Here is a 25095-nt window from a genome sequence, read left to right as displayed (position 1 = left end):
ACCGACCTGTTTGGATATGTACAGAGTATTGGAAATTTCAGAGCAGCTGATATTAAATATGTTCAGGGTTTGGTATTAAAAAATGTTCAGACCAAGCACCAAACTCAGTAAATTAGATCATTAGCAATTTACAAAAGAAATGCCTTTTTTACTGCTGTGCATGCAATTAGGTTTTTTAATACACGTGAACATACGTACATGTGAACAACTTAAAAATGCATCTCTGGCTTAGATAAGACTACGTGACTGGTTAATATAAATGAGGGACAATTGGCAATGTTATCCAGTATGAGGTTCCTTTCCCCCCGTGCCATATGGAATAGGTATTAGGTATTAGGTGTTGTTGTTGTTGTTGTTGTTGTTGTTGTTGTTGTTGTTGTTGTTATTATTATTATTATTATTATTATTATTATTATTATTATATAGGTATTAGGTATTATTATGGAATGGAATTAGACCAGAGTCTAATATTTTCATGGTAGTAGAAATTGGCACTGTGGTGCATGAAGAGGAAGAGGAATCTGCTGCAATATGTCCTCTCAGTGGCATTTTGATTTTTGGCATTTGTTTGTGTATGTGCAAAAACATCCCATCTAGTGATAAATAGAGTTTTGCTCATAATATAATGCTTCAGTGAATAGAGTGAGGATAAATAAGTTGAAGATCTTAGGTAACTTAGCTTCAACTCTGTGCTCTCCTTTAGAAAAAATCTGTTAGTTGTGGCTCCATGAATATCACTGGGCTGCCTAAAGCAGTACCAACATTAATATATGTCAAAATTTTGAAGGATTCAGAGATTGTAACAATATCTGGATAAATTACTAAGTGGATGGATAATTACAGTCAAGATGCCACAGTTCAGCAAGTTACCACTCATCAGCTGAAACACGGTAACTGATTATTTGCTTGGCTTTAGTCCACTCTGAATGTTATAGAAGCCTCTTACTTAAACCACCTTCAACTCAAGCTGAATAACTCAGAAAGTTTCAGTTTCTCAAATGTATGGTGTAGACAGCTAAGTTTGGCAGTGTCTTGGGTTTGTTTACTTATTCTATATTTCCATTAAAAAATAGTAACTTGCTGTAAATATTCTTCTTCCTAATATTTCCATCAGTTAATTACAGTGAAAAAATAAATGACGTAAATAGGAAAGACATGTATAATAAAAGTAAAAAAAAAACCCCAAACCTTATTTACAAAGAATACACAAACTAAGATATAAATAAGTTGCATTCTCTACCTTAGAATGGTTAAATGGTTGGGGAAGCTGAATAGAGATTTTTTTTTGTGTCATTTCTTCTAAACAATCTATGGTGGAAAAAAAGAATAAAAGAAAAAAATTAAAAATAGAATACATACATTAGCTGCAATATTCTGCAGCCTTTGTGTTGATATTGCTCCTTTGCTATAGTGTATACTGCTCCCTTTTTTTACATTTTTGCTCTAAGCAATGGATTTCTTTTTTGGACCTTTTCTCGTAAATTCAGACTGGCCACATTAAATCTTTGAATTTAAGTTTGAACCAGAGGACAGTGTATTTTGATTGTCATTATTACCTTTAATAATACAAAGAGCTCAAGTCAAAATTGGAAATAGTCTAGTTTAAAAGCACAACAAAAGGTAACTACACCTGATTTTCATCAGTGTAAAAATAAATTAGTGTGAAAGATCCTTGATTACTTTTGCAACTTGGGGTGCAATTTCATGGCAGAAATAAAGTTTTTCTGTCCTAAGCAGTATGCGTGGCAAAAGCAGTGAAAAAATGCCTCAGTTGCTAGCTAGTGAAAAACTAGTGTAGGCATCGCCTATCCATACAGTACTTACACCTCCAGCTGCCATATATCTTTAGAATAAATCATGTCCTTGGTATGTCCTTTCAACAGCAGTAATAAAAATTTGTGTTAGAAACAAAATCCTTCCCTACGCCCACCTGCTATACAGCAGAAAACTTCTTGAGGCTGAAATGCACTCAAATACATGCAAATACATTTTATGGGGACTGATCCTGCATCTATTTTGAATAATTGAAACTAATGGAACTATTTGCATGATTAAAGATAGATACCTAGCAAGCTGCAGAATGGCATCTTGGGCTATCAGTGCCAGTGACAGGAAATTAATACGAAGGAGCTGGTATGCACTTTTTCACCTCCCCAATTCTAGGATTGATTCAGTGGCTTTGGTGATTCCAGAAAAATACAGCATCGCTGAAGCTGGACTGTTTCTTTTCTTGCTCATTACTTTTCCCTGCTCTTACAGGACAGGTTTAAGGTGTTTAGCAATTGTTTTGACGGTGTAAGAGTAGCTTAGCAGACCTGAAATTCTGGACAATGATGTTTATCTACACAGCAGTTTCACTGTTATTAAGTTCCCCACTCATTTTGAGGATGATTCACAGTTCATTGATTTTTGGTATTTAAAATATATTCATTCATATAAATACCCTTCAGACAGTTCATACTGATCTTAATACAAACTTAAGTTCTGTTTAGGCAATCAGTGAATTCAGTATGCTCAAAGAACTTAGTAAACAGAACAAAAAAAACAAAAAAAAAAAAAAGAAAAATTAATAAATTAATTACCTGGTTACTTCCACAGCCTCTCACGAAATCTTGCCTTCAATGCTTTGGTGGAGACAGAGCAATTGAAGCGTAAAGGTAAAGGCTGTCAAATCAAAGTTTTGGCAAATTGGCAACTACGATAAGATACAGCCTTTTTCTTTTCCTTTCCAAGCTATCTGCTCCATCCAGCTCAGGAGTGGCGTGTTAAATGAATTCCCAACCTTGAAGAGTCTGGGTTCTTCACAATACATGTTGTATTAAATATGCACATGCAAAACAAGTTATAATGCACCACTAAAACCTCTTTTATTTCAGTAATACCTTTTTCAGCAATCATCAGGGCTAGCTATAATCTAAGTTTAAACAATAAACTAGATACATCTAGAGGATGAGACAGTCAACCAACGACCCGACACAGTCTCTGGAAGTGCCTTTCTCTTTTTATCCATTATCCAAAGAGATCAGTTTGGCACCTAACCAAAGTCTCAGCTAAGTGGAGTGGAATTGGGTCTAAGCTTTTTCATCATAGTTTTAGGTAGGAAAAATATCTGAAGTTGCTGAATTTATAGTAGGCTAAAGCACGTTTGAATTACCACACGGTTTCTATTGACTAAGAGCATGCATGTGGACCTTGCTGTGCCAAGAATCTTAATTGACGGTAACTTGATTGTGTATTTGATAACAAAGTCAATCAAAATAATTAAATAGTGTTGTATCTGGTGATTGAGTGCACTAAAACTTGTACTGTTTCACAGATCTATGCTTATATGACAGCACTAAAATGCAGGCTTCTGCAAGTAATGTCTATTTCTTGCCATATTTTGAAAATAAGTTTTGGGTAAAGTCATAGTATTTCTGATTTGTAGTGCTAAATTCAATTTTATCCAGATTGCATCTACCTTTGTAGGATTTGCTTATCTCTATGCTTATTTGACATAATCAGATCTTCCCATGGCTGGCATGCTCTCTGCTGAACTGTGAAAGTGGTATTGCTTTCTGACTGCTGATGATACAGGACTGTATTTATGAAAGACTTGAAATATACCACAGAAACTATTTAGATTAGGATTATACATGATGTGTATCATTATTTTTTTTTAAACAGATAACTGTAGTGTTTGTTTGATGCATATTTAATGTAGCCATAGATTACATTTGCACTCATTCTGTATTGATAGTAACAGCCAAAACAATGTATTGAACTCTAAATTATTTTACAAAAAAGGACAAAAAGTTTTTTCTGGTTATCTCTGTATCCTTCCTTGGAAAACTAGGACACTTTACAATATCCAAATATTATCTCATCAGATTCTATTGGAAGAGTAATTAACAGACACAGAGAAGAAATAAGTTTTATTTTCACTGATTTTTTTCTGTGATGATCTCTTCCAAGAGAACTCAAAGACCTGCTCAATAGTTTGATTGCCATTTCATGACACCCAGCCCCTTTCAGTCACATATCTCACTACTAACTGAGAAAAAGAAAGATATATGGAGCATCTGGAGCCTTAGGAAGATTTTCACCATGATAATCACAAAATGAAAGGGCAATCTGAAAAACCACTTATTTAAAATACAGAAGATAGCTTTTGCTGAACTTAATACCATTTGCTACTTTTTAAGGTCTGTAATTTCCATTCATGTTACTGCATTCTAATTATTATCCTTCTTAGCTTTTGTTTCTCATGAAGATTAAAGTGGTCTGTTTGATGTGTGCAAAGAAGTGACTACAGAAAATGGTAAATTAATTGGAAGATGTCAGCTTAGGAGAATGTTTTTGACATGAGCGCTGTAAGGCTGTTAACAAACAGACTAACTCATTTGTCTCACCATGAAATGAAAATAAAAATCACAACATTATGATAAAATCTTGACTAGGAAGTGCCTGCAAGACTCTTTGAAGCCTTAGGTTCTTTATTTCCCTGGGCTTTGGCACCATCATACATGCAAACCACGTTCTACATAACTGTGAAGTGAAATAGGTTCTATGCAGAACAGATGGACCAGGGCTAACATGGCGATGTGCACTGGAAACGAGAGCAGATTAATACCGCAAGGGGAGACTGGAGGAAAATTAGAATGATTGGGGGTATTTGAACTAATTCATGAATCATTTCCAACTGATAGTTATGCCTTCAGGCACAGTGAATAATATCAAGGAAGCATATTTAAAATTTTATAAGTTTGTTTTAATGTAGATTAGAATTAAGAGCCATACTTTTGGATGAGTTAAAAAAAAAAAATCTTGTATTCACCCCTCCCAGAATGTACTTTTGTGTTTTAAATATCACTGATGAGCTTAATTATGTGCACTGTGACATGAATTGCTGTTTGGAAAACCCATGGCAGATTCACAGACTTGGTACAATGCTTTTGGGAATGGATTTTTTGCAAGAAGCACTGTATTAGCTGGGAGAACATGCTCTGCCACTTGCATCCAAGCCACAGAGAAACAGCTCTGCAGTGTCTGGAGGCATGGTCTGATTGCTAGGTCTCATTCAGGTGTATCTCTAAGTCTCCCCATCTTCATCTTATCCAAACAGCCTTCAGTCTCGTGAGGTTCAGGCTTCCAAAGCTGTGCCAGAGCAAGCACATGTAGGTACCTACGTCTTTGAATGAGATCTTCAGGCATACGTTACAGAATGAGGCTTTCAACAGAGACATTTCACATGACCAAGTTATGATACTCTTGCTAATGGACACTTTACTCTAGGGCAGACAATCACGTCGAAGTAAAGAGGTCTACCTGAGAATTAAAACAATTTTAACATGCATAAAACCACCAGGATCTGAAACAATGAAGATACTTGAGAAATATGTAACTTCCCAGTATCAGTGAAGGTATCAGAGGTTTTGTTATGGGTGGAAAAACACAATTCCATGTGTTAGGACATCAAAGATTCTTCATTTTGCAAAGCTCAGAGTATATGGATGAGCCTGATTACTGGTATTCATCATGGACATGGTTAGTAAAAGGAAAAAGAAACAGTGAGGAAAAGAAATGTATAGATAATTGTCTGGATGCTCTACATTCCCTGCATGACTTCTCAGGAGATGATTTGCAAGCTGTAGAGGAGGAATTGAAACACTTGACAGTGAGGGAAGATTTTGAGAAAAATCTAATGAAGACGGCTAGTTCAGTTTGTTAGTCAGGAAATAATCTACATGGGTTTCTGTTCACCAGCACAGAAGATGCTGTATCATTCCTCTTGCATACGATTCTTTCATCCTAGGCAAGGCTCAATAAGAAGAGAGAAAGGTATAAAATGACCCTCTTGCCTAAGACTTGATTCTCATTCTGCTGATTTCATTGCAGGTTGCAAATCTGGCCTGTTCAATCTCGAATAATGAAGAAGGTGTGAAGTTAGTCCGTATGGCAGCAACACAGATTGATAGTCTGTGCCCACAGGTAAGTAAGATTCCTGCTAAAAAGTACTTGAGAACTCTTTTGGCATTAAAAAACATCAGTTAGCTGAGACAGGGAAAACAGCCTAGATGAAGATTATAGCCTTGCCTTTGTCATTACATTGTTGCCTGCTTTCCACAAACTGTGAAAAATACATTGATATCTTGAGACCTGCATATCAAATGGGGTGTAATGCTGTATTTTTAACACAGTGCGTAATCTATTTGTTCTTTCCCTTGTGAAAAAAATTTCCACTTCTCATAACAAATTATTTTGAATAACAGGTAATAAATGCTGCACTCACGTTGGCTGCCAGACCCCAGAGCAAAGTAGCACAGGACAACATGGACGTCTTTAAAGATCAGTGGGAGAAACAAGTGCGAGTTCTCACTGAAGCTGTTGATGACATCACTTCGGTGGACGATTTCCTCTCTGTTTCAGGTACTGGGGTCAAGGGAATCTTCTAAAAATATACTCCTAAATTAAAGTAATGGGTCAAAGCAGAGAAAGGCTGTAATTACTAAAGCATCATTAGTCCATTAGTCCGTCCCTATTGGAATGTTGATCTTCTACACCCAGTAGGAGCAACCAAGCCATGCCAATTAATCCCTGGTAGCAATGGGTAGCTTTCCATCTCCCAGAAAATAGCATCCTATTTGTGCTTCTATTTCTAGAGAAGTTTTGTTTCAACTCAGGCACAAAGTAGGATTTTGTCCACCTTTTAAAAATGTATTAGGGACCTGTGACAGGCTGACAGTATGTGTAAAAATTGTCAGAGTCCTCGTGCAGTTGTAGGCAAGAGGAGGAAAGATGAGCTCTCCGTACTTTATTTTGTAGTTTTGCTCAGATCAGCTGTGTCTAAACAGTGGGGCAGATGTGCCACATAGTCAGGCCCCCTGATCATCCATACCAGGTTAGAATCATAGAATCGTTTACGTTGGAAAAGACCTTTAAGATCATCCAGTCCAACCATTAACCTACACTACCAAGTCCACAGTAAACCAATCAAGGGTTACCAGGTCCTGGAGAGGGATAGGAAGGAAGGAAATAGACAGATGCTGCATATGAGTCCCATCTAAGTGTGCTGTGAGGACATGACCAGTGTGTACATTTCCAGGGAGCCGGGAAGCACTTCTGGGTCCCAGAGTTATTGGTGTACCAATGCAACCAGAGAGAAGTAGTAAAGTAGTATAAGAAATATCAAATCTGCACTTCTCTGACCTCGCTAAGGATTACAATGCAAAGGAAGCTGTTCTATGAAAACAGACAAAGTATCTTAGTCCTTATATAAAGAAGGGATAGAGAAGAGAAGGACATTGACTCTTTGGGTCACAGTCTTTTCTCTATCCTCCTTGTAAAGTGCTACAACTTGTGGCAGAGTGTATTGTTATAATACAGTCACACACAATGAATGCTATAATTGCAAAGTGCTGCATGTCTTGGGTTAATTGCCTGCTGCAGAAAACTCATTTTCCTATTACAGTTTGAAAGAGGTGTATTTCATTGTTGTGAATAAGGACATAGAGTGCGCCAAGTGTGCTTAGCTTACTCTGATGTCACAGAAGAACCAAACTTCAAGAGATAGCTTGGCCTTAATTTCATGTTTCATTCTACATCCTTTTCCTTGATGTTTCCTAAATTTCCCAGTAGAAGTTTAAGATGTTTGGAGATAAAAAATATTTCTCCTTTAAAAAAATCCTTAATTTTCATTTTTGCCCTCCCCTTTATTTTGTTTGGTTGTATCCCACTATTATTAGTAACAAGGAAATGGCTCGGTTTAGTATAATTACATTCCGCTGTTCAACACCACTGCTAGAGAGTTTACTGCAAGCCATGACAAGAAAATGAAAATGAACTCTCAGAATAAAAGGGTACTTCAGAATCTGGTATCACATAGATTTTTATTTGAGATTTGAAGGTAGCAAACACTTTTCAACAGACCTAGTTCTGCAATGAAAGGGCAGACCAAGCTGTAAACTGCAGACCCGGTCCACAAGCCAAAGAGATGGCAAACTTACTTAAGTGGCCATTTGGTTATTTGTTTGAGGACTTTGTTCACTTCAACCACTTGTATCCATAAAACCAGAAGTTCTTTGAACTGATGATATTTTTATTTTTTGTTTTTCTCAAATCATATTTTCTTCTAACATAGTCTTGACTTAGATCCAAGCTTTCCAAGGCAGCTGAGAAGTAGTATTTCTGTTGGGTTTAGATTTTTCTCTAATACTGTCCACAGACACCTCTATTAAAAATAAGAAAACATTTAATGTATCCAGAAAGCCTGTTGCTGCTAGATGTAAACTTGGAAGCCTCAGCTTACACAGGGTAGTTTTATTTTTGGATGTTAAGCTAGTGAAGCATTCAAAATGGGCTAGTGTCTGGTTAAACGTACCTCATGAAATGCCACCTCCTCCTCTTCATATTGAGGGTCACATTTGATGGCATGTTTTATTAATACAGTGGCTACCAAGAGAAGGCTGACCATAATTTTAATTTTAATCAGTTTTAATAACAATTTTAATCAGTTACTTTATATTCTAAATGCACTGTCTGTTCAAATCCATATAGCACTTCTTGTTGGGCAAAATTTGGTTATGCCATGGTAAAAAAGATTGATGATGGTGAGGAGGAAATAGCAAAGAAATATTTTAGCAAAGCAATGGTTTTTTAAATGTGGATAGAGAGTCTTTTAAACAAAGAATTTTGCCTTGCAAGTTATTCTGATTCACAGCTCAGGGGACACTCAGTTTTCATTCATAGTTGTTACAGTTTAAAATTCAACATCATGTAAAACATTTCTGAAACCCTCAAATTATTCAACCTTGGGATTTTTAACAGTGGAGATTGGTGTGTCATTCTATTTTTGTGGCCAAGGATAATTAGCAAAAAGCAGTTGGTGATCTGATTGATTCTGTTTTATTTATTAATACTGCAAAGAACAACATTTCATTTTCAGTTTAGTGGTGTCTGTGGCCAAAACGTAAGTTTCTGATTAGAGTTGCTGAGTTTCTCAGGGTGAAACTGCTCAAATATGAAATTCGGTCATAGTTTTATTATTGAAATGATTTTTAACTGTACTGGCTGCAGGGAAATAATGTCTGACCTAGTCAAAATCTGCTTCATCCTAGTCAAAATCTGCTTCATCCTAGTCAAAATCTGCTTCATCCTTTCACATTATCCGTATGTGAGAATACTACATAAACTGTGTACTGCAGCATGTGAGACTAGATGGTCTGATTCTGAGCCGAGAAAAAGCAATGCAGCTCCCAAGATTTCAATAAAGCTACTTAATATTACATCATCTGAGCAGACTCACTTTTGTCAACTCTTATTTCCGAATATGCAGTGTCACATATGATTATACTCTGTGTCATGAAAAATTCACACCTTAATCTCTGGCATAGACGGAGTAAAGGAGATGAACTGCTCGTGCACAGGCTCCTGCTATCTACAAAGACCATTTGCTCTTATCTTTTCAAAATGGTTTATTTTCTTTTCTAACTTATTTAGGCACAAATGAACCAAATATATTAAATGTTTATACGAATGTGTAAATTCATCTTCAGAAAATTGCTCAACTGTTTATTAGAGCATCTGCAGTATATTTGACCACTTTCCTTTTTGTATTGATTTTTATTACACTTTTATTATAATAAAATTCAGTGTGATGTTTGAAATTAATGTGACTGTTTTTCAAATAATTACAAGTTGGTACTAGCTGTATAGGTGAAAGGATGTAGCCCAGTCCCTTTTAAAGATAAATATCATGCTTGGGAATTTTACTGTTATGTGGCATAGTATCACAGGATGGAATTTGTTTTGCAGACCGGGATAAGGACAGATACCAATTTTTTAACATACTGACATTTGCTGTTTACCCAAATCAGTAAGCTTTGCTATGAGGAAGAACAAAATAAAATGAGCCTTTTTTTTTTTTTTTTTTTTCTCCTACATTCCAGAAAACCATATTCTGGAAGATGTGAATAAGTGTGTGATTGCTCTCCAAGAAGGGGACGTCGATACGCTGGATAGAACTGCAGGTGCCATCCGAGGCCGTGCAGCCAGAGTTATTCACATCATTAATGCAGAGATGGAAAACTATGAAACTGGAGTTTATACTGAGAAGGTGCTGGAAGCTACCAAGCTGCTTTCTGAAACCGGTAAGCTTACTTGAAATACTGTTCAATATTAAGTCACTTAAAACTTTCAGTTAGTTCTCTGAAATATGTAACTCAGAGGGGAACCTGTGCTTGAAAACAAGATACAGACAAACAAATTAATGGCCATGATTTTTTTTTATTATTCTCTACTCAATGCTAGTGCAGAAGTCATATTGACAAGAGACATACAAGAGGAGAAATTGAGTAAGCCATCAAAGCTAGTCTACTTCATCAAAGTTTCGAAGATTTGAGTAAATAATACACAGCCTTTGCTTCAAGTTCTTTCTGAGTCAGTTGATTAGGTATTATGTGTCTCTAGAAAATCATTACAAACATTACTATGTGGTCTGTGCAGGTGAATGTACTTGTTGGTAACTGAAGTTGTGTTTCTAAACAAAACAATTTTTCATTGAAAATACATTTCAGCAACTGAAAATATATTGCCTGGTTGAAAAATATAGAAGTCTGCTAGCTTATATAAAATTTATAGATTATATAAAATAAATAGGTTATATAAAAATATAAAAGTCTGCTATATAGGTAGACTGGGAAAAAAACACTGATTTTATTTTATTTTTTTTTAAACCTGTTTTTGCCTTCACAGAGCAGGGCTTGGATTCATCTAAGTGTAGGTGATTGCGTCTAAGCTGGTCGTTTTACACTCCTTTATACTCAGTATTATCTGTTGCTATGTGCGTCTGAATTGTTCAGTGCAGGTAGTACTATCAAGTGCTCTCATCTGAAAGCAGTGGTCTGCTTTTGTTCGAGCACGCTTTGAATTTCATTGACTTTACGGACCGGGTCTCCCCTCACTGTACAAGTGACCAGCAATGATATAGATGCACGTAGTATAGATGTCTGAAAACGTCTGAGCTGATCCTCCCCTATCTCACTGCACGTGTTCATTTGGGCTTTAAAATTGTCAAGATTATTTTAGAAGGAACAAACGAGAATGCACCAGTGCAGGACATGGCAAATTAACATTCAGACAAAACAACCAGACATCTCCCTGTGAGACAGAAAAGCAAAAACTGTCGTAGTTCTGCCAGCCTCTGTGTTAGCTTTGAGCACAGAAATCAGCAAAATGAGCTAAAAAAATGTTGGGATGAATTAATATTACTTGTTGTGTTATTGTTGTCCCCAGTTTCTTATCTTTTAGCCCTAATAAAGACCCACAGCCCTATAAGCACAGATAAATCCCAACGACCAACATCAAGAATTTCTTCTATTTCTGACCTGCCATTACTATTTATTGGAAATTATAGCTGAAGTGTGGATTTTTGTGATTGTGATTATGACTAGAAAGTTGTGCCTTGAACACCCACAATGCTTGTGGGTTCACACCAATCTGTAGAAATTAGCTTTCACGGGCTCCTTCCTGTGATCTGCAGAAAGGCGTTTTTGGGCAGAGGTCAGGAATCAGTAATATAATCTTCAGCCTACAGTACACGCTCCATTTGGCTCTACACAGCTATTTCCCATGCAACATTCAAGTTCACTCTACATCTGCCCGAACCCAGAGGGTTGGGTTTTGGCCCTGTACAGCTTGAAGATAATGCAATTAAGTTTGCTTTTTTTTTTTCCCCCTCAAAATTTAGTGATTCTGTTTGTGTCGTGTTTTTTAGCCAGGAGAAGCAAAAGTGGGTCCAAAAATTGTTTTGATTAGTCCCCCTATTTTTTACTACCCAACAAGAGATCAGTGGGATGAGTACTGCAAATTTAACTTAGTTGCAAAAGTTTATGAACTGGTATTATGAATTCACAAAAAGAAAATAATCTGTTCATTTTGAGATGGTTAAATATTTTGTTGCACTCTTCTGTTAGTCTCCTTTTGTTAAAGGAGAGATTTTGAGGAATTCTTCCTATCACTAAGATTTCTTTATTAAGCAAAACAAAACATATTTTCAGACTTTTTATTCAGCTAAAGTTTCTGACCTAATGTTCTGTAAAATTTTTTTATTACTAAGTTTTCAAAGGAGTAACTGATTCCTTTGAAGCATATAAGCATGAAGGTATAAAGCGCAGTTATCTAGATCAACAATAGGCACAGTAAATACTTACATTCCATATTTAATGCACTTTCTTATATAATTTGAATTATAACTAAGTGCTAGAAGTTCTGAACTAAGTGCATCTTGAACAACATCAACTTGTTAATGCTGGGTTTCATTACTTAAGAATGAGTCCCTGTTTCTCAAAGTCAAAGTTATTACTTATACTTTGTTTTGTAAAATATAAGTAAGCTTGTGAGTAATAAAAACAATACAATTTAAAAAACTATTTTAAATGAAAAGAACTGTATGTCATGTACAAATTGTGCAACAGAATTTCAGAAGACAGAATGGGCCCAAATTCAATGGAACCAATGAAGCTAAAATGATTTATGCCAGACACGAATGTGGATCATTAATATTACAGCACAATTTCTATCTGCAGCTTTTCAGGCTGTTTACAAAGGCATTGATTATTAGTTCTCTATGGTTGTTGATTAAAAAAGCTAGAATTTACTGACTCATATTGTAACCCTGGAATAAAGTGGTGAAAATGGTATTTAGACCACCCAACGCCATTCTGTGCCCTGCCTGTTTATACCCTGCCTTCTCCCCCAGAACTGGTCTCTGTCTACACATCCATCCATGTAGCTACAGATACAGAGATACGGATATCTGTGAATGCATACATAGAATCATGGAATCGTTTAGGTTGGAAAAGACCTTTAAGATCATCGAGTCCAACCATTAACCTACACTGCCAAGTCCACACTAAACCAATCAAGGGTAGACTAGACTAAACCATGTCCCCAAGTGCCACATCTACCCGTTTATTTATATATTCATTCTATCATGACCTTGAGATAGTGTGTGGATTTTTTCAAACACTCAAGAATGATGGGAGTGATTTATTTAGTCAGGCTCCACCCACAAATGAACATACCAGAATGCCTGTCAGAAACTCAGTGAACAACTCCTTTTTGTTTTCCTCTTTGTTCCTCCTTAATTTTAACTGAACCTTTATTTATTTTTAAATGAAGTGCTTTTGAAAGCTGAGAAAAATTTAGTTAAATGGCAATGGAAGGGAAATAAGCACATTACATTTCTCTCATAATTATGATCTGCTTTTAACTATCAGCTCAGGAAAGGAAAGCCTTGTTAAGCCTCCTTTTCTAGGGATTTCATGTTGTTATATGGGTACTGGCTTTGATCCACAGATAGTGCAGAAATGTGGATACACTGCTGTGGAAAGAAAAACACCTTGCTAATGGGGTTTTTTGGGGGGAGAAAATTAATCTTTAATGAAAGTGATATTGGTAGGTTCTGTGCAATTGAAACTATGCAAACCTTACTTTAATAGCTGTTTTCACCCAAAAGTTTTATTTGTTTGTTGGTTTAATTTACCGCCTTTGGAATATATGGAGTGGGTTTTTTTAATGTTTTAGTGCTTTCTTGCCTGCAGTTGAGTAACCCCCTGCCTTTGGAGCCAAGTACTTGGTAGAGGCTAGATTCTTATCTCTGACAGCAGTATTAGGGAGTGACGTATTGGTTAATGTCTTTTTAAAATTGGGTACTTTCATTTTCCCTTAAAACCAAAATAAAAACTTGACTCTCACTTGCTGACTTTCTTATAAATCCAAGATGAAAACTATAAAAGCAGAGTCTACGGGGCTTGCTGGGAACAACCACAAAACTCATAGATTTTAGTGGATGTTAATTGTGTGCAGGAGTAAATAGAGCTTCAGGGGTTTGGGGTTTTTTGTTCTTTGCTTTTTTGGACACTGTGAAGTTTTATTAATATCTTTAGCCGGGTTTCCTAAAAAGCGAGGGCCAGTGGCTCCCTGGAGGCAGCCCCAGCCCTGGGCATCAGGCACCTCCATGGGGACAGGGAAGGCCTGAGGCCAGGCTGGGATGTCGGCCCACAGGTGGGAATCAGGATCAGGCCCCGCGAGGGGAACCAGGGGCAGACACAGCCCACGGATTGGTAGGCAGGGCCGGGCTGATGGTTCCAGTTAAATGTTATACTGGTGTTCAGCATTTGTAAAGAACTGCAAAATTGTCCTGCTGCAGATGGTCCATGAAGGATGGAAAGGAAAAGAGAGGAGAAGGAAAAGGTTAAAACAAGGAAAAAGGTAAAAAGCAAGAGAAGGGAGTAAGAGAAAACAGAGCGCGCAATTTCTGTTTGAATATTGAGATCACTTTTACTGCTCAGCACTACCAGTGCCCGAGGCCAGCTGAGAGTGCCATTGCCTTTAATAAGGAGGAGATAGACGTCTCCTCAGCAATTGCTTGAGAAGCCGTAACAACGGAAGGGAAGAAACATGGGTTTCTAAACGAGTAAAAAGAATTGTCCATAGAAAGAAATCAAGTAATGGGCAACGAGGAAGAATATTATTTTTCAACATTTCTGAGATGCAGGGAGGAGAAAAAGCTGTGACATTCTTTAAAGGTCAGAGGGTTGAATTAAAAGTGGGAAAACTAGAGTAGACTTTGCAGGGTTGTAATGAAGAGGAATGAATTGGAAAGGAAGGAGAAAAAACAGAACAAATGGGGCCAGAACTGCTTGGAAAGGGCTGTGAAAACGTTCTGATATTGGTTTTTTCCCTTCAGTTTGCACTGGGATGTCTGGAAACCATCCTGGAAGAGCAAGTGCCATAGTACTTGGGTTACTCACTCCTGTGAAGGACATTGGCAATTTGAAACCATCCGATTCAGACCAGAAATTTGAGTTTCAACTTTTAACATGTTTTAAAAATATCCTAGTAACTTTGTAACTAGCTGTTTTTAAGTAGGTCACTCTCTGACTTCTGTTTTGACTCAAATGTTTTATTTTGTCTTTATCAGAATGGACTAAAGTTGAAAATCAGCACTACTGGCAGTTCAGCAATAAGCTTGTGAGAGTTTTATCAGTGCAAGTAGGACAAACTTTAAAGATATTTATCACTAGGGAAAGGCAGCTCAATGGTATTATCAAAGCTAATACTAAAATGTGGTAAAGATGAGTTTTTCAGCAGTGATATGAAGGGAAACAAAATGTGGAAGCAAGAAGATGAATTTAAGCATAGCTGTAATCAAAAAACCCCATATTGAATCTGAGGGAGAGCTAAAAATTGCAAAATGGAACCTATTTAAAAAATAAATTACGTTAAATTCATGTTTTATGGCAGTTTCAGGTAGTTATAGTACAACTTACAGGTACCATCATCTTGAGAACATGAGATCATTTATCCAGGGGTTTTGATGAAATTATGGCTTTCATTCTGCAAAGCACTGTAGCATTTTCTTTAAAGTTTTGCTAAACTGAAATCCAAAGGTCAAGGTATTACCAACAAAAAACATTTAATGCATTACTAAAAAAAAAAGTATTTTACAAAAGGACTGGAGAATACCTGACATTATGTTCCACTAGTGCTTGGTTTGATCCAAAGAATTTTTAACCATAGATCCTCTGTTTAATATGCAGAGGAATACAGTAAAAAATAATGTAAGCTACGGTATAAAACAATTAAATAAGACACTTAAGAGATGAATAAATGACCATGGTGTCTAAAAGCTTAGATACTGTTTCTTTTTCTCTCCACTTTTAGAGTTTAAAAATAGGATATAGTACTAAAGGAGAATATAACGTAATTCATTTAGATTTTCAAAGGCTTTTCATAAAGTCCTGCATACACAGCTGTTTGGAAAATGGGTAACCATGGAGTGAATGTTAAGGCCTTTGATGGATTAAGAGCTGGTTACAAGGCACAAGCAAAGCATAAATGACCATTTCTCAGCAGGCAGAAAGATAAATCCTGTGATGCTTCAGGGGTCAGCGCTGTGGTTGGTGTGTAATGTGTGAATTAACAGGTGAATAGACAGAAGCAAAATTTGCCAAAAGGAAAATGCTGGTTTGGCTGGTGGGAGTAGGGGAGTTTCCTTATCAGAAAGACAACACTAAAAGATAATTTTGTTTAATTTCTCTAGGTAAATTGAACAATTTACACTATATTATCTATGCTGACAGGAAGGCTCTGAGCTAATTCATCCTCTCAGGAAAAATATGGCGTCATTATGGGCAGCTGGGCAAAGATACCTTTTCCATGCACAACAGCTCTCACATCAGTGTTTAAGATGTTAGCCTCTTCTTTAAGGAGGATATTCACTGCATAGTTGTTCCAGCTTTGATCTCCACAACCTAAAGGTCTTCCAGAAACGGAAGACGGTCAAGATAAGAATGACAAAAGTAAAGACACGTGGGGATTTGGATGCAAATTAACTCAAGGAGAGTTTAAAAAGACTAGGATTGTCTATTTTGGATGTGCCAGACACTTCAGATAATGAATAGTAGGTTAGTATAACAGAAATGCCCATTTTCATAAACCATTATTATTTAGTCACTGTTCAAATCTTTTCTCAAAAACATCTTGTGTTCTTAAGAGCCATTTTGGAAGGTAAGGAGGATGATTGTGGAGGTAGAAAAAAAATTTATACCGAGTCTAGAAAATATAGGCAGAAAAATGCAGTGAATATTGACTAGCTCCAACAGAATGTTTTGTGAATATGTGTGAATTGTACAATAATCTTTTAAAATAAAAAAGCCGGCATTCTTTGCATTCCCTTGCCTACACACACCCACATACAGATATACACAAACTTATAACTAAAGCCAGAAAGGGTGTTTTGCTTGTGTTATATAAGCCATTTTGTGTCTAACAGCATGCAACTGTTTTCTTGAAGGGACTTTTTGAAGAGCCACAGCTAGCTTTTATTTTAAATATTAACCTGAAGGGAGTTCCGTTTAGCAGTAATAGTATTTTGGGGGTATTCATTGTATGTAGTCTTTATTTGCACAAGTAGGCAAGAGAATGAGTGGTACCTCTGAAATTGGTGAGACATGTATGTCCCTGCAGCCGTCATTTGTTATCCTTCTTTGTACACTTTGTGATGTACCCTTTCATTATACGATTGCCTGCTATGCTGGCCACAAGGCACCTCCCTGCAGACACCGCTTACCTTGGTTGTCCCCTGACATTTTATCTTTCTGCAAATGACAATTCAATCAGGACAAAGTTTGAAGGTTTCGGGTTTTTTTAGTTTTATGTGTGTCCATATCTCACAATACTTGGTAATGTAACTCCAGCGATCCCATTAATTTCTATAATGTACAGCTCGCCTGTACTGCGCATGAGAAAATCCAACATTTCCTGAAAGTGCTGCATTACCATGTCTACACTGCGTAGTTGCACATACCCACAGATAAAGTAGGAGCCTTCTGTGAAGTGCCAGAAGACTTACTTAACTCATGTGGGCCAAAGGGTCAGCACTTCGCCATAAATTCAAGGCACCCTGAGAACATTGGTTTTACAGTCCATGGCTAAACCTATGATGCAGTGTATTGGCAGTGAAGGCTGATTCTTCCTGAAAGTCTTGCGTTTACTGCAAAATGCTATGGGGTATGTCTATTCATCATTTTACATCTATCCCTTAACCATTTCATTGGGGGAAAAGCTAATTGGTAAATATCAAGAAGAGAAAAGATGGTCTTGCGCTTCAGACAGTGATGTTTCATACTTTTCTATGCATTAACACTTAGAATCACAGAATCATAGAATCATTTAGGTTGGAAAAGACCTTTAAGATCATCCAGTCCAACCATTAACCTACACTACCAAGTCCACACTAAACCAATCAAGGGTAGACTAGACTAAACCATGTCCCCAAGTGCCACATCTGCCTGTTTTTTGAATGCTTCCAGGGATGGTGACTCCACCACCTCTCTGGGCAGCCTCTTCCAATGCTTGACCACCCTTTCCGTAAAGAAATTTTTCCTAATATCCAACCTAAACCTCCCCTGGTGCAGCTTGAGCCCATTTCCTCTTGTCCTATTTCTAACTACTTGGGAGAAGAGACCAACACCCACCTCACTACACCCTCCTTTCAGGTAGTTGTAGAGAGCGATAAGGTCTCCCCTCAGCCTCCTCTTCTCCAGACTAAACAACCCCAGCTCCCTCAGCCGCTCCTCATCAGCCCTGTGCTCCAGACCCTTCACCAGCTCCGTTGCCCTTCTCTGGACACGCTCCAGCACCTCAATGTCCTTCTTGTATTGAGAGGCCCAAAACTGGACACAGCATTCCAGGTGCGGCCTCACCAGCGCCGAGTACAGGGGGACAATCACCTCCCTGCTCCTGCTGGCCACACTATTCCTGACATAAGCCAGGGTGCTGTTGACACAAGCCAGGATGCTGTTTTCATGCTGCAAATTTTGCCCTAGTTTTGCTTTTCCTTTTTCCTGAGTGACCAATACAGGACCTGTAGGGTTTGATATCCAGAACTGGTGAGGGTTTACATTTTTGCTTATGCGTATTTAGCTGTAACAGAAGTCAGTGACCGCATCTCTGAGCACAGAATGGTAAACCCTCTGAAAACCCAAGCCAGTGATGTAAAACAGAGACATAGTTATGTATGTGCATTTCTTCATGCATGACAACTAAAATGTTATTAATATATGTATGTGTATTATGCATGATATGTCTATGCACAATATGTGCTACAGTGATACTTAGATGGAAGCATACATCAGTCCAAGCAACAAAATATTTAAATGAAAGCTGCTTCTCAGAAAACCAGTTGGTCTAATACTGTTATATATTACGCATTATTTCAGTAGAGCTTTATAAAGCTTTTTCTTTTTAATTAGCAATATAATCATGATTGAAATGTTGTAAATTAGTATATGATATGAGACCAGGGTTTAATAAACATTTTATGAAATATTTAGAATCTTCTGATAAGGAATTTGCAGTTCATCTAGAAACAGACTTTGACAACCACTTCAAGCTAAATAAGGTGTCGTGTTCGATTCTTAATTCATCCTTCAAACTAAATTGAGAAACGGTGCTGTCTGAGTATGTCAGCTATCCCACAGGAATTATTTTTAAATACCTGTTAAAAATACTTAAAACTCCCAGTAGTAGACTGTATTCTTTCCTCAATTAAGTAAAATAATGGGTTAATAAATAAAAAAATAATTTAAAACAAAACAAAAACCTAGAAAAAATATAATTCAAAACTCTGAAATTTTAAGCTATAGCTTTGTGAATTTCCTGTACTAAAACCTCTTAAATCTGGATAATGGTTGGGCTTTTTTCCTAACAGAGCATAATTTTTTTAATGTAGTGGGTCATTAATAGGTTTTTGCTGTATTAGTCTCCCCTGATAACCCTTAGCTTACAATACCACCAGTCATCCTGGATGATTTTGTTGATTTATGTGACATACACAACTGTGATATTTAGCAGAAGCACAGATTCTCTGCGTGAGATTTTCAGGGATCCTTCCTTCAACTTTTAGCAGTGAGGAGTGCAAACCTTTAGACTGCCATGTTATTCTCCAATAATCTTACCCAAATCAGACCAGATTTTTACAGCCACTTTAGGGTTATTTTGGCGAGGTGATTGGCACCTAAAATTACATGTCTAGTATCTATGAATGTGACATAGAGAAAACCAAATTTCTGGAGGGCAACTACAAATGCTTAAATGAATGCAGAGCTACCAAGAGCTAGCCAGAAGGCGAAGCTGAATATACCGGGGTATATGAGATCAGTCATTTCTCTGGAGCACAAGCATCTGGTTTGTCTGAGGACACTCTGGCTCCAGAGAACAACCTCTGGTCTTTGAGAAGGGTGATTCCCTTGGATCCAAACCCCTGGGTACTAGGAAAGGCTGGAGTAGGTGCTTGTCACTTGTCACTTTAAAATGACACTCTACAAAGCAGCTCTGCTGCTGCCATTCAAAAATAGTCTTCTGGCTAGAAAAAATGCCTCAAAGTTGAGACCTTTGGAAACCCTTCAGTTCCAGTGAGGTTTGGATGGCAAGCAGACAGTTCTTGCTCAGCCAGTGCCCTCCTGGGCACCCTTCGGATTTAGAGCCAAAAGTGTTCTAGGATTTGGTGCAAGAATGGGATTTATTTATGCCTAAACTTGGTTGTCCAAAGCAGACAGCTTGTCGAAGCCAGTCATCTGTCCTCTCTCTCTATTCAATGGGCAGAGGAACATCAGAATTTTATTCAGCTGAGCTTGAACTGCTTTTTTAATGTAGGTGTGATTAATTGTCTAATGCAAACATCTATTGCTCTCCATTTGGTATAGGGAAACATAGATTTCTAACTTTCAGGTGTTTGAAGTGGGATGAAACCAGGCCAAGTTTCCTAACTCCCATTGTACCATTAAGAATTAGAAACCTGTGCACCTGGAGGGACCTTGACCTTTATTGACTTTTTGTGTCTTAATGATCCCTTTCTAGATTTCTGAACATTCACATCTACTTACGATTGTGAAAAATTCAAGTTCCTAAGGCAATAAAAGTGCATTAAATTAGCTAGGCATTCATTTAATCTTGCATATTACTGAAACTTATATTCTAATGCTATGAACAATAACGCCCAAACATTTTTAATTTTTTATCTCAATAATTTTATTAGGTAACCTAACTTTTCCCTATCAGTGATCTTATTGTTCCCAAGTCACTAAACAAAATTTGCAGCTATGTTTTTATGTACAAATATTGCAGTACAAACTGATTGTGATAGGAGAAAAAGTCGACAGAGAATATATTTTTAGAAAATAGAAAATTACTTGATAATTTTAATATGTAGGAGATATGGGTGGGGTGAGAGAAAAACAAGAAAAGCTTTAGAGAAAATATTTTCTGTGTGGAGCAGGGTGGTTCACAAGAAAACATAGGTTGTATCAAGGCATGAATTCACCCATGGTGATGTGCTAGTTTTCTATTATGCTGATAGTGGGGGGAAAAAAAATTAAAAAATTTAATCAATAGATGAAATGGAAGTAATTTTAACTTTGTTTTTTCCCAGTTTTTCCTCCAGCAGCCGTTCAACCTAGATTTTGTTGGCAGTGGTCTTCCTTTCAGTGCCATTGAAAACTCATCTACAGAAAGGCTTTAAAATCTTTATTTGTTAGAAAGAAAAAGTCAATAAACTAGAAGTGTTGCTATTAACTGGGGACCTGATTCTCTCAACATTTATGCAGGTGCCTAATTAATTCGTGCAGTTAGACTGAGAGATGTTAATGGATCACATTTTTCAGTCCAAGTGTATGCATAACTTTTTCAAGACCACAGCTCAAACTGAGAAACCAATATGTAATTTTTCCCCCAAAGTATTGATTTGCTTCCAAATCTGAAATTCATAGCCAGTCTCTCCGTACATAATAAATGAATTATCCTCTATCTGATGCATTTATAAGTTTCAACTCCAGATACAGCTTTTATGCCTTTGTCTGAATTTTGCTTGTAGCTATTTCACTGTCAGCGTAAGAATATTCTTCTTTGTACAGTAAATGATAGATAGGAAAGGATGGAGGCTTGTGGGTGCAACTGAGTTAGGTGTTTCCCCATACATCATTGTCATGGAGCTCCTCAAGTATGGCCCAATAACCTTAACTGGAGAATAATATAGTTCTTAACAATTTCCAAAAACTTTAGTGACAACATATGCTTAGAAAAACTATAAGTAATAGCATCTTATTAGTTTCAGATGTTTTTTCTTGCTTGTCTAATAAAAAATGAGCACTGATGTAAAAATGCAATTGGTGAGAAAGCAACACATAATATAGTTTAATAGCTATTTCCCTTTTGAAACAGTAGATAATGTTCACATGTAAAAATGTAAATTAAGGACTAAACTGTAGCCAGGTCTGCAAGGTCAAAATTGTTGAAAGAAGCTTTCACACCCAGTGGGCAGTCCCTGTGGTAATACATGTGCTCAAAAATGAGGACTTCATGTTCACCAAAATGAACAAAACGTATCTTTCTATCTCCTCCCCGTGGCCTGATGCTTACGAATATGCTACGGCTGCTGCTTGAATGAACGAATCGAGTCATGACTGTTGGCGTCTTTCCAGTGGCACAGTGAGAAAAATGACCCGTGGAGCTTCAATCCAGGCGATTATTGGTGTAAGACTTCATTGGCTGAGCTGAAGGAGTTTAAAATTTAGGTAGAAGGGGAAAAAATCCCATACAGAGCGAATATGGAAGAGCCTGTCATCCTTTGACAACTAAGCTCTGCTTTGACCTCTACCTATTTGGTCCTCTTGTACATCCTTTTCAAGCGAAGGGTGGTTGTAAGTCCAGTAACATTGTTTTAGTAAAGTAATATATGAGTTTAAAATATCTCTCAGAAATTAAATGTTTGTTTCTGGTGAGGAGTGTTTCTTGTTGCAGCACATTTTGCAGGATCTGGTGCTGAACAAAGACCCTATAACTGCCTATTAAATACTTTAACAACAATTTCCACGATACCTGGAGGAGTTCTGATTTAGCAAGTAAATAATCTATTAAAATATTTCACTTCTATATCTCCCTTGTAGATCTCTGTGCCTGAGACTACAACTTCAGAGGGTCTGCTCTTGACCAGACTAGCATAACAAACACAGCATGGATCCCTGCCAGCTTTTTCTGTGTGCTTTCGTATTCGTAGGTCAACTAAAAAAAAATTAGAAAACAATAATTGTAGCCCAAATATAATGTTTAAATGTTAAACATAAATTACAATATGTATTGCAAGAAGATAAATCAATTACAATGGTCAACTAAAACAAGCATCTTTATCTTCTTTTTTGGGGAAAAAAATCTGAGCAGTGAACTCTATCAAGCTATGAACAAATTACTTGAGGAGTTGGTGGAAGTTCCTTCGTCTTTTAAACACAATTCAGAAATAGCTTCTAGATAAAGAGTATAGAAGAATTTTTGTTATTTAGACTAAATTACATTATCAAAACAGAAATATATGTCTGGATACAACCGCAAAATATGTTTTTTTTAAAAAAAAAAAAAATTTACATCTTTCTTATACACTCACTACAAAAATCTCTGTTGGGTACTTAAAAAATGAGCATCATACTCCAAATAGGGCCTCGCTGTGCAACTTCACAGTCTCTTCTCTCAAGTCTTTTTTTTATATATTGTAAAAATTCTAGATTGACCTTTGCCATTTTTTACAATAGCATCACATTGTTAGACACATTGCAAAAATCCATTTGACTTGTCTTTCTGGTTTAACAATGTACCACAGGTAATTATTCCTTGAGGTGTTTTTTCTCATGAGTTCCATGTCCACCTTATAGTAATTTAATTTACATTTCCCTTGTTTTGCTTCTAAAAATGTCATGTGTGGCCATGTCAAAAATCTTACCAAAGTCAAGCTGTATCATGTCTACTGCTTCTCCCAACCCTCTAGTTAGCTGCCCTGTCAAGGAAAATATTGTAATAGCTTGATGCAACCTATTTTGATAAATCTGTTGCCCTTCCAACATCTGCTCATTATTTACAAGATAATTAAACATTAATTGCTTTACATCATGTTTCATTTTCTTTCTGGGTACTGAAATTAGGCTGAATATCCTATAATTCTTCCTTCTTTTCTTCTCTACCTTTATATAAATAGGTATGTGCTGCTGCTTTTTCTAAATCCCTGGAACTTTCACCATTATTGTTTTTCTTGAGTTCTCAAAGATGGTTCAAGGATTGCTTTGATTATTTTCTTAAGAACTGCGGGGTAGATTTTATTATGCTCTGTTAACTTGAAGACATATTTAGTAGATACATTTCTTTATGTTTATGTAGACATTCTCCAAACTGCCCTTTCCTAATTCAGGTCTGTTGTGCTTACTATTAATTATGTTAAATACCTGACTATTTAGGAAATTCTAGGCAGAAATTTAAGGACCCTAAAAGTTAGGGTTCTTTGCCTCCTTTTCTGTTGCCATTTTTGCATCTCTATCTTGTCTACTACTTATCTCTATCTATGTCTACTTGTTTTATCCCTATGACCCCAAATATTTTTTCTTTTATTCTTTATGTTTACTTGTTTTCATTGTATCTTTAATGATTGCTTTTTGATTTTCAGCCTAAAGACTTCCTTATGTAATCATATTAGTCTCCTACTACACTTTCAAGTGTTCCATTAATTAAGATAATTTGATATATGCATTTATTAATACTCTTTCCAAAACTATCAGTGCTCTCAAACTCCTTTTCTGCTTGAAAAGTCTCCCCTCTACCTAGCAATGTTTTGTTAACCTTTAGGTAAAGTCTATAGTTGCTGTCACTTTTTCCTGTTTTCTCCAGTATACCCCAAGCACTGATTGCACTTATTGAACATCATCTGCATGAAAGGTACAATTCTGCTCTTTCATCTGTGTACCTGAACAAACATACATCTATATATGTTTGTATATATATAGGCAGAATAAACAAGATTTGAATAGATATATCCCTTTAAAGGGTTCCTCTTTAACATCTAGTGAGTAGTACTTAAATGTCAGAAACAGAAAGGTTGAGCTCATAGTTGCTGCCAGCTGTTCTTCAAAATGTAAACTAGTCTTGAATCATGTTTTTCTGTGTTTTTACTTTAAATCAGATAGTAAGAAAGATGAGTAAAACATAGTTTTCATTATGAGTAAAATGAGTACATTCAGTCAAGAAGAAAATGTGGTTTCCTGCCATGGTGAAAATTTACTTCCTAGGAAAGATTATCACTGCCCTTGATGAAAATGACACTGGAAATTCCCCTTTGTATTCATCAGTTGGGATCAGGCTACCAAAAAGTGGATTAAAAATAGGGTCTAGGGAAAAAAATGTTAATGATAATATAACAAAAAAGGCAACTAAGTTAAGAATCATCTTTTCCTCTTCTTCCAAGTATAGTGCCAAAATAATAAAGCAAGTGGTACATGATTTGGTTACTTAGATGCTAGAAGGTGCCAAATAGTAAAAATGATGTGAATATAATGAAAAGATGGCTATCTATAAATCTTAAGCTTGACCCAAGTTCCTTAAATTTGTAAGGACTAATCCCAAAGGATCTTGTATTTAGGTTTCTAATGAAGCATTGATTCTATTGGTCCAGTAGTATATGAGAGCCCAGTCCTAACTGTAACTAAGTACAGGAGTATAGGTGCATTATAATTAGTGAGA

The 25095-nt window shown here is 36.6% G+C and overlaps 1 protein-coding gene across 3 annotated transcripts in view; it reads left to right on the top strand.

The window, feature by feature from the left end:
• The window catches only part of CTNNA2 (catenin alpha 2), a 459260-nt gene that overhangs the window by 386382 nt on the left and 47783 nt on the right, over nt 1-25095 (top strand). For all 3 annotated transcript variants that reach the window (XM_075708706.1, XM_075708705.1, XM_075708704.1), the window contains exons 9-11: nt 5878-5970; nt 6252-6408; nt 9927-10127. In XM_075708706.1, coding sequence (XP_075564821.1) covers nt 5878-5970; nt 6252-6408; nt 9927-10127 — 451 coding nt within the window. The remainder of the gene's footprint in view (nt 1-5877; nt 5971-6251; nt 6409-9926; nt 10128-25095) is intronic.

This window comes from Pelecanus crispus, chromosome 4 (assembly GCF_030463565.1).
Source record: "Pelecanus crispus isolate bPelCri1 chromosome 4, bPelCri1.pri, whole genome shotgun sequence".
NCBI lineage: Eukaryota > Metazoa > Chordata > Aves > Pelecaniformes > Pelecanidae > Pelecanus > Pelecanus crispus.
This window is presented reverse-complemented; position numbering and strand designations above follow the sequence as displayed.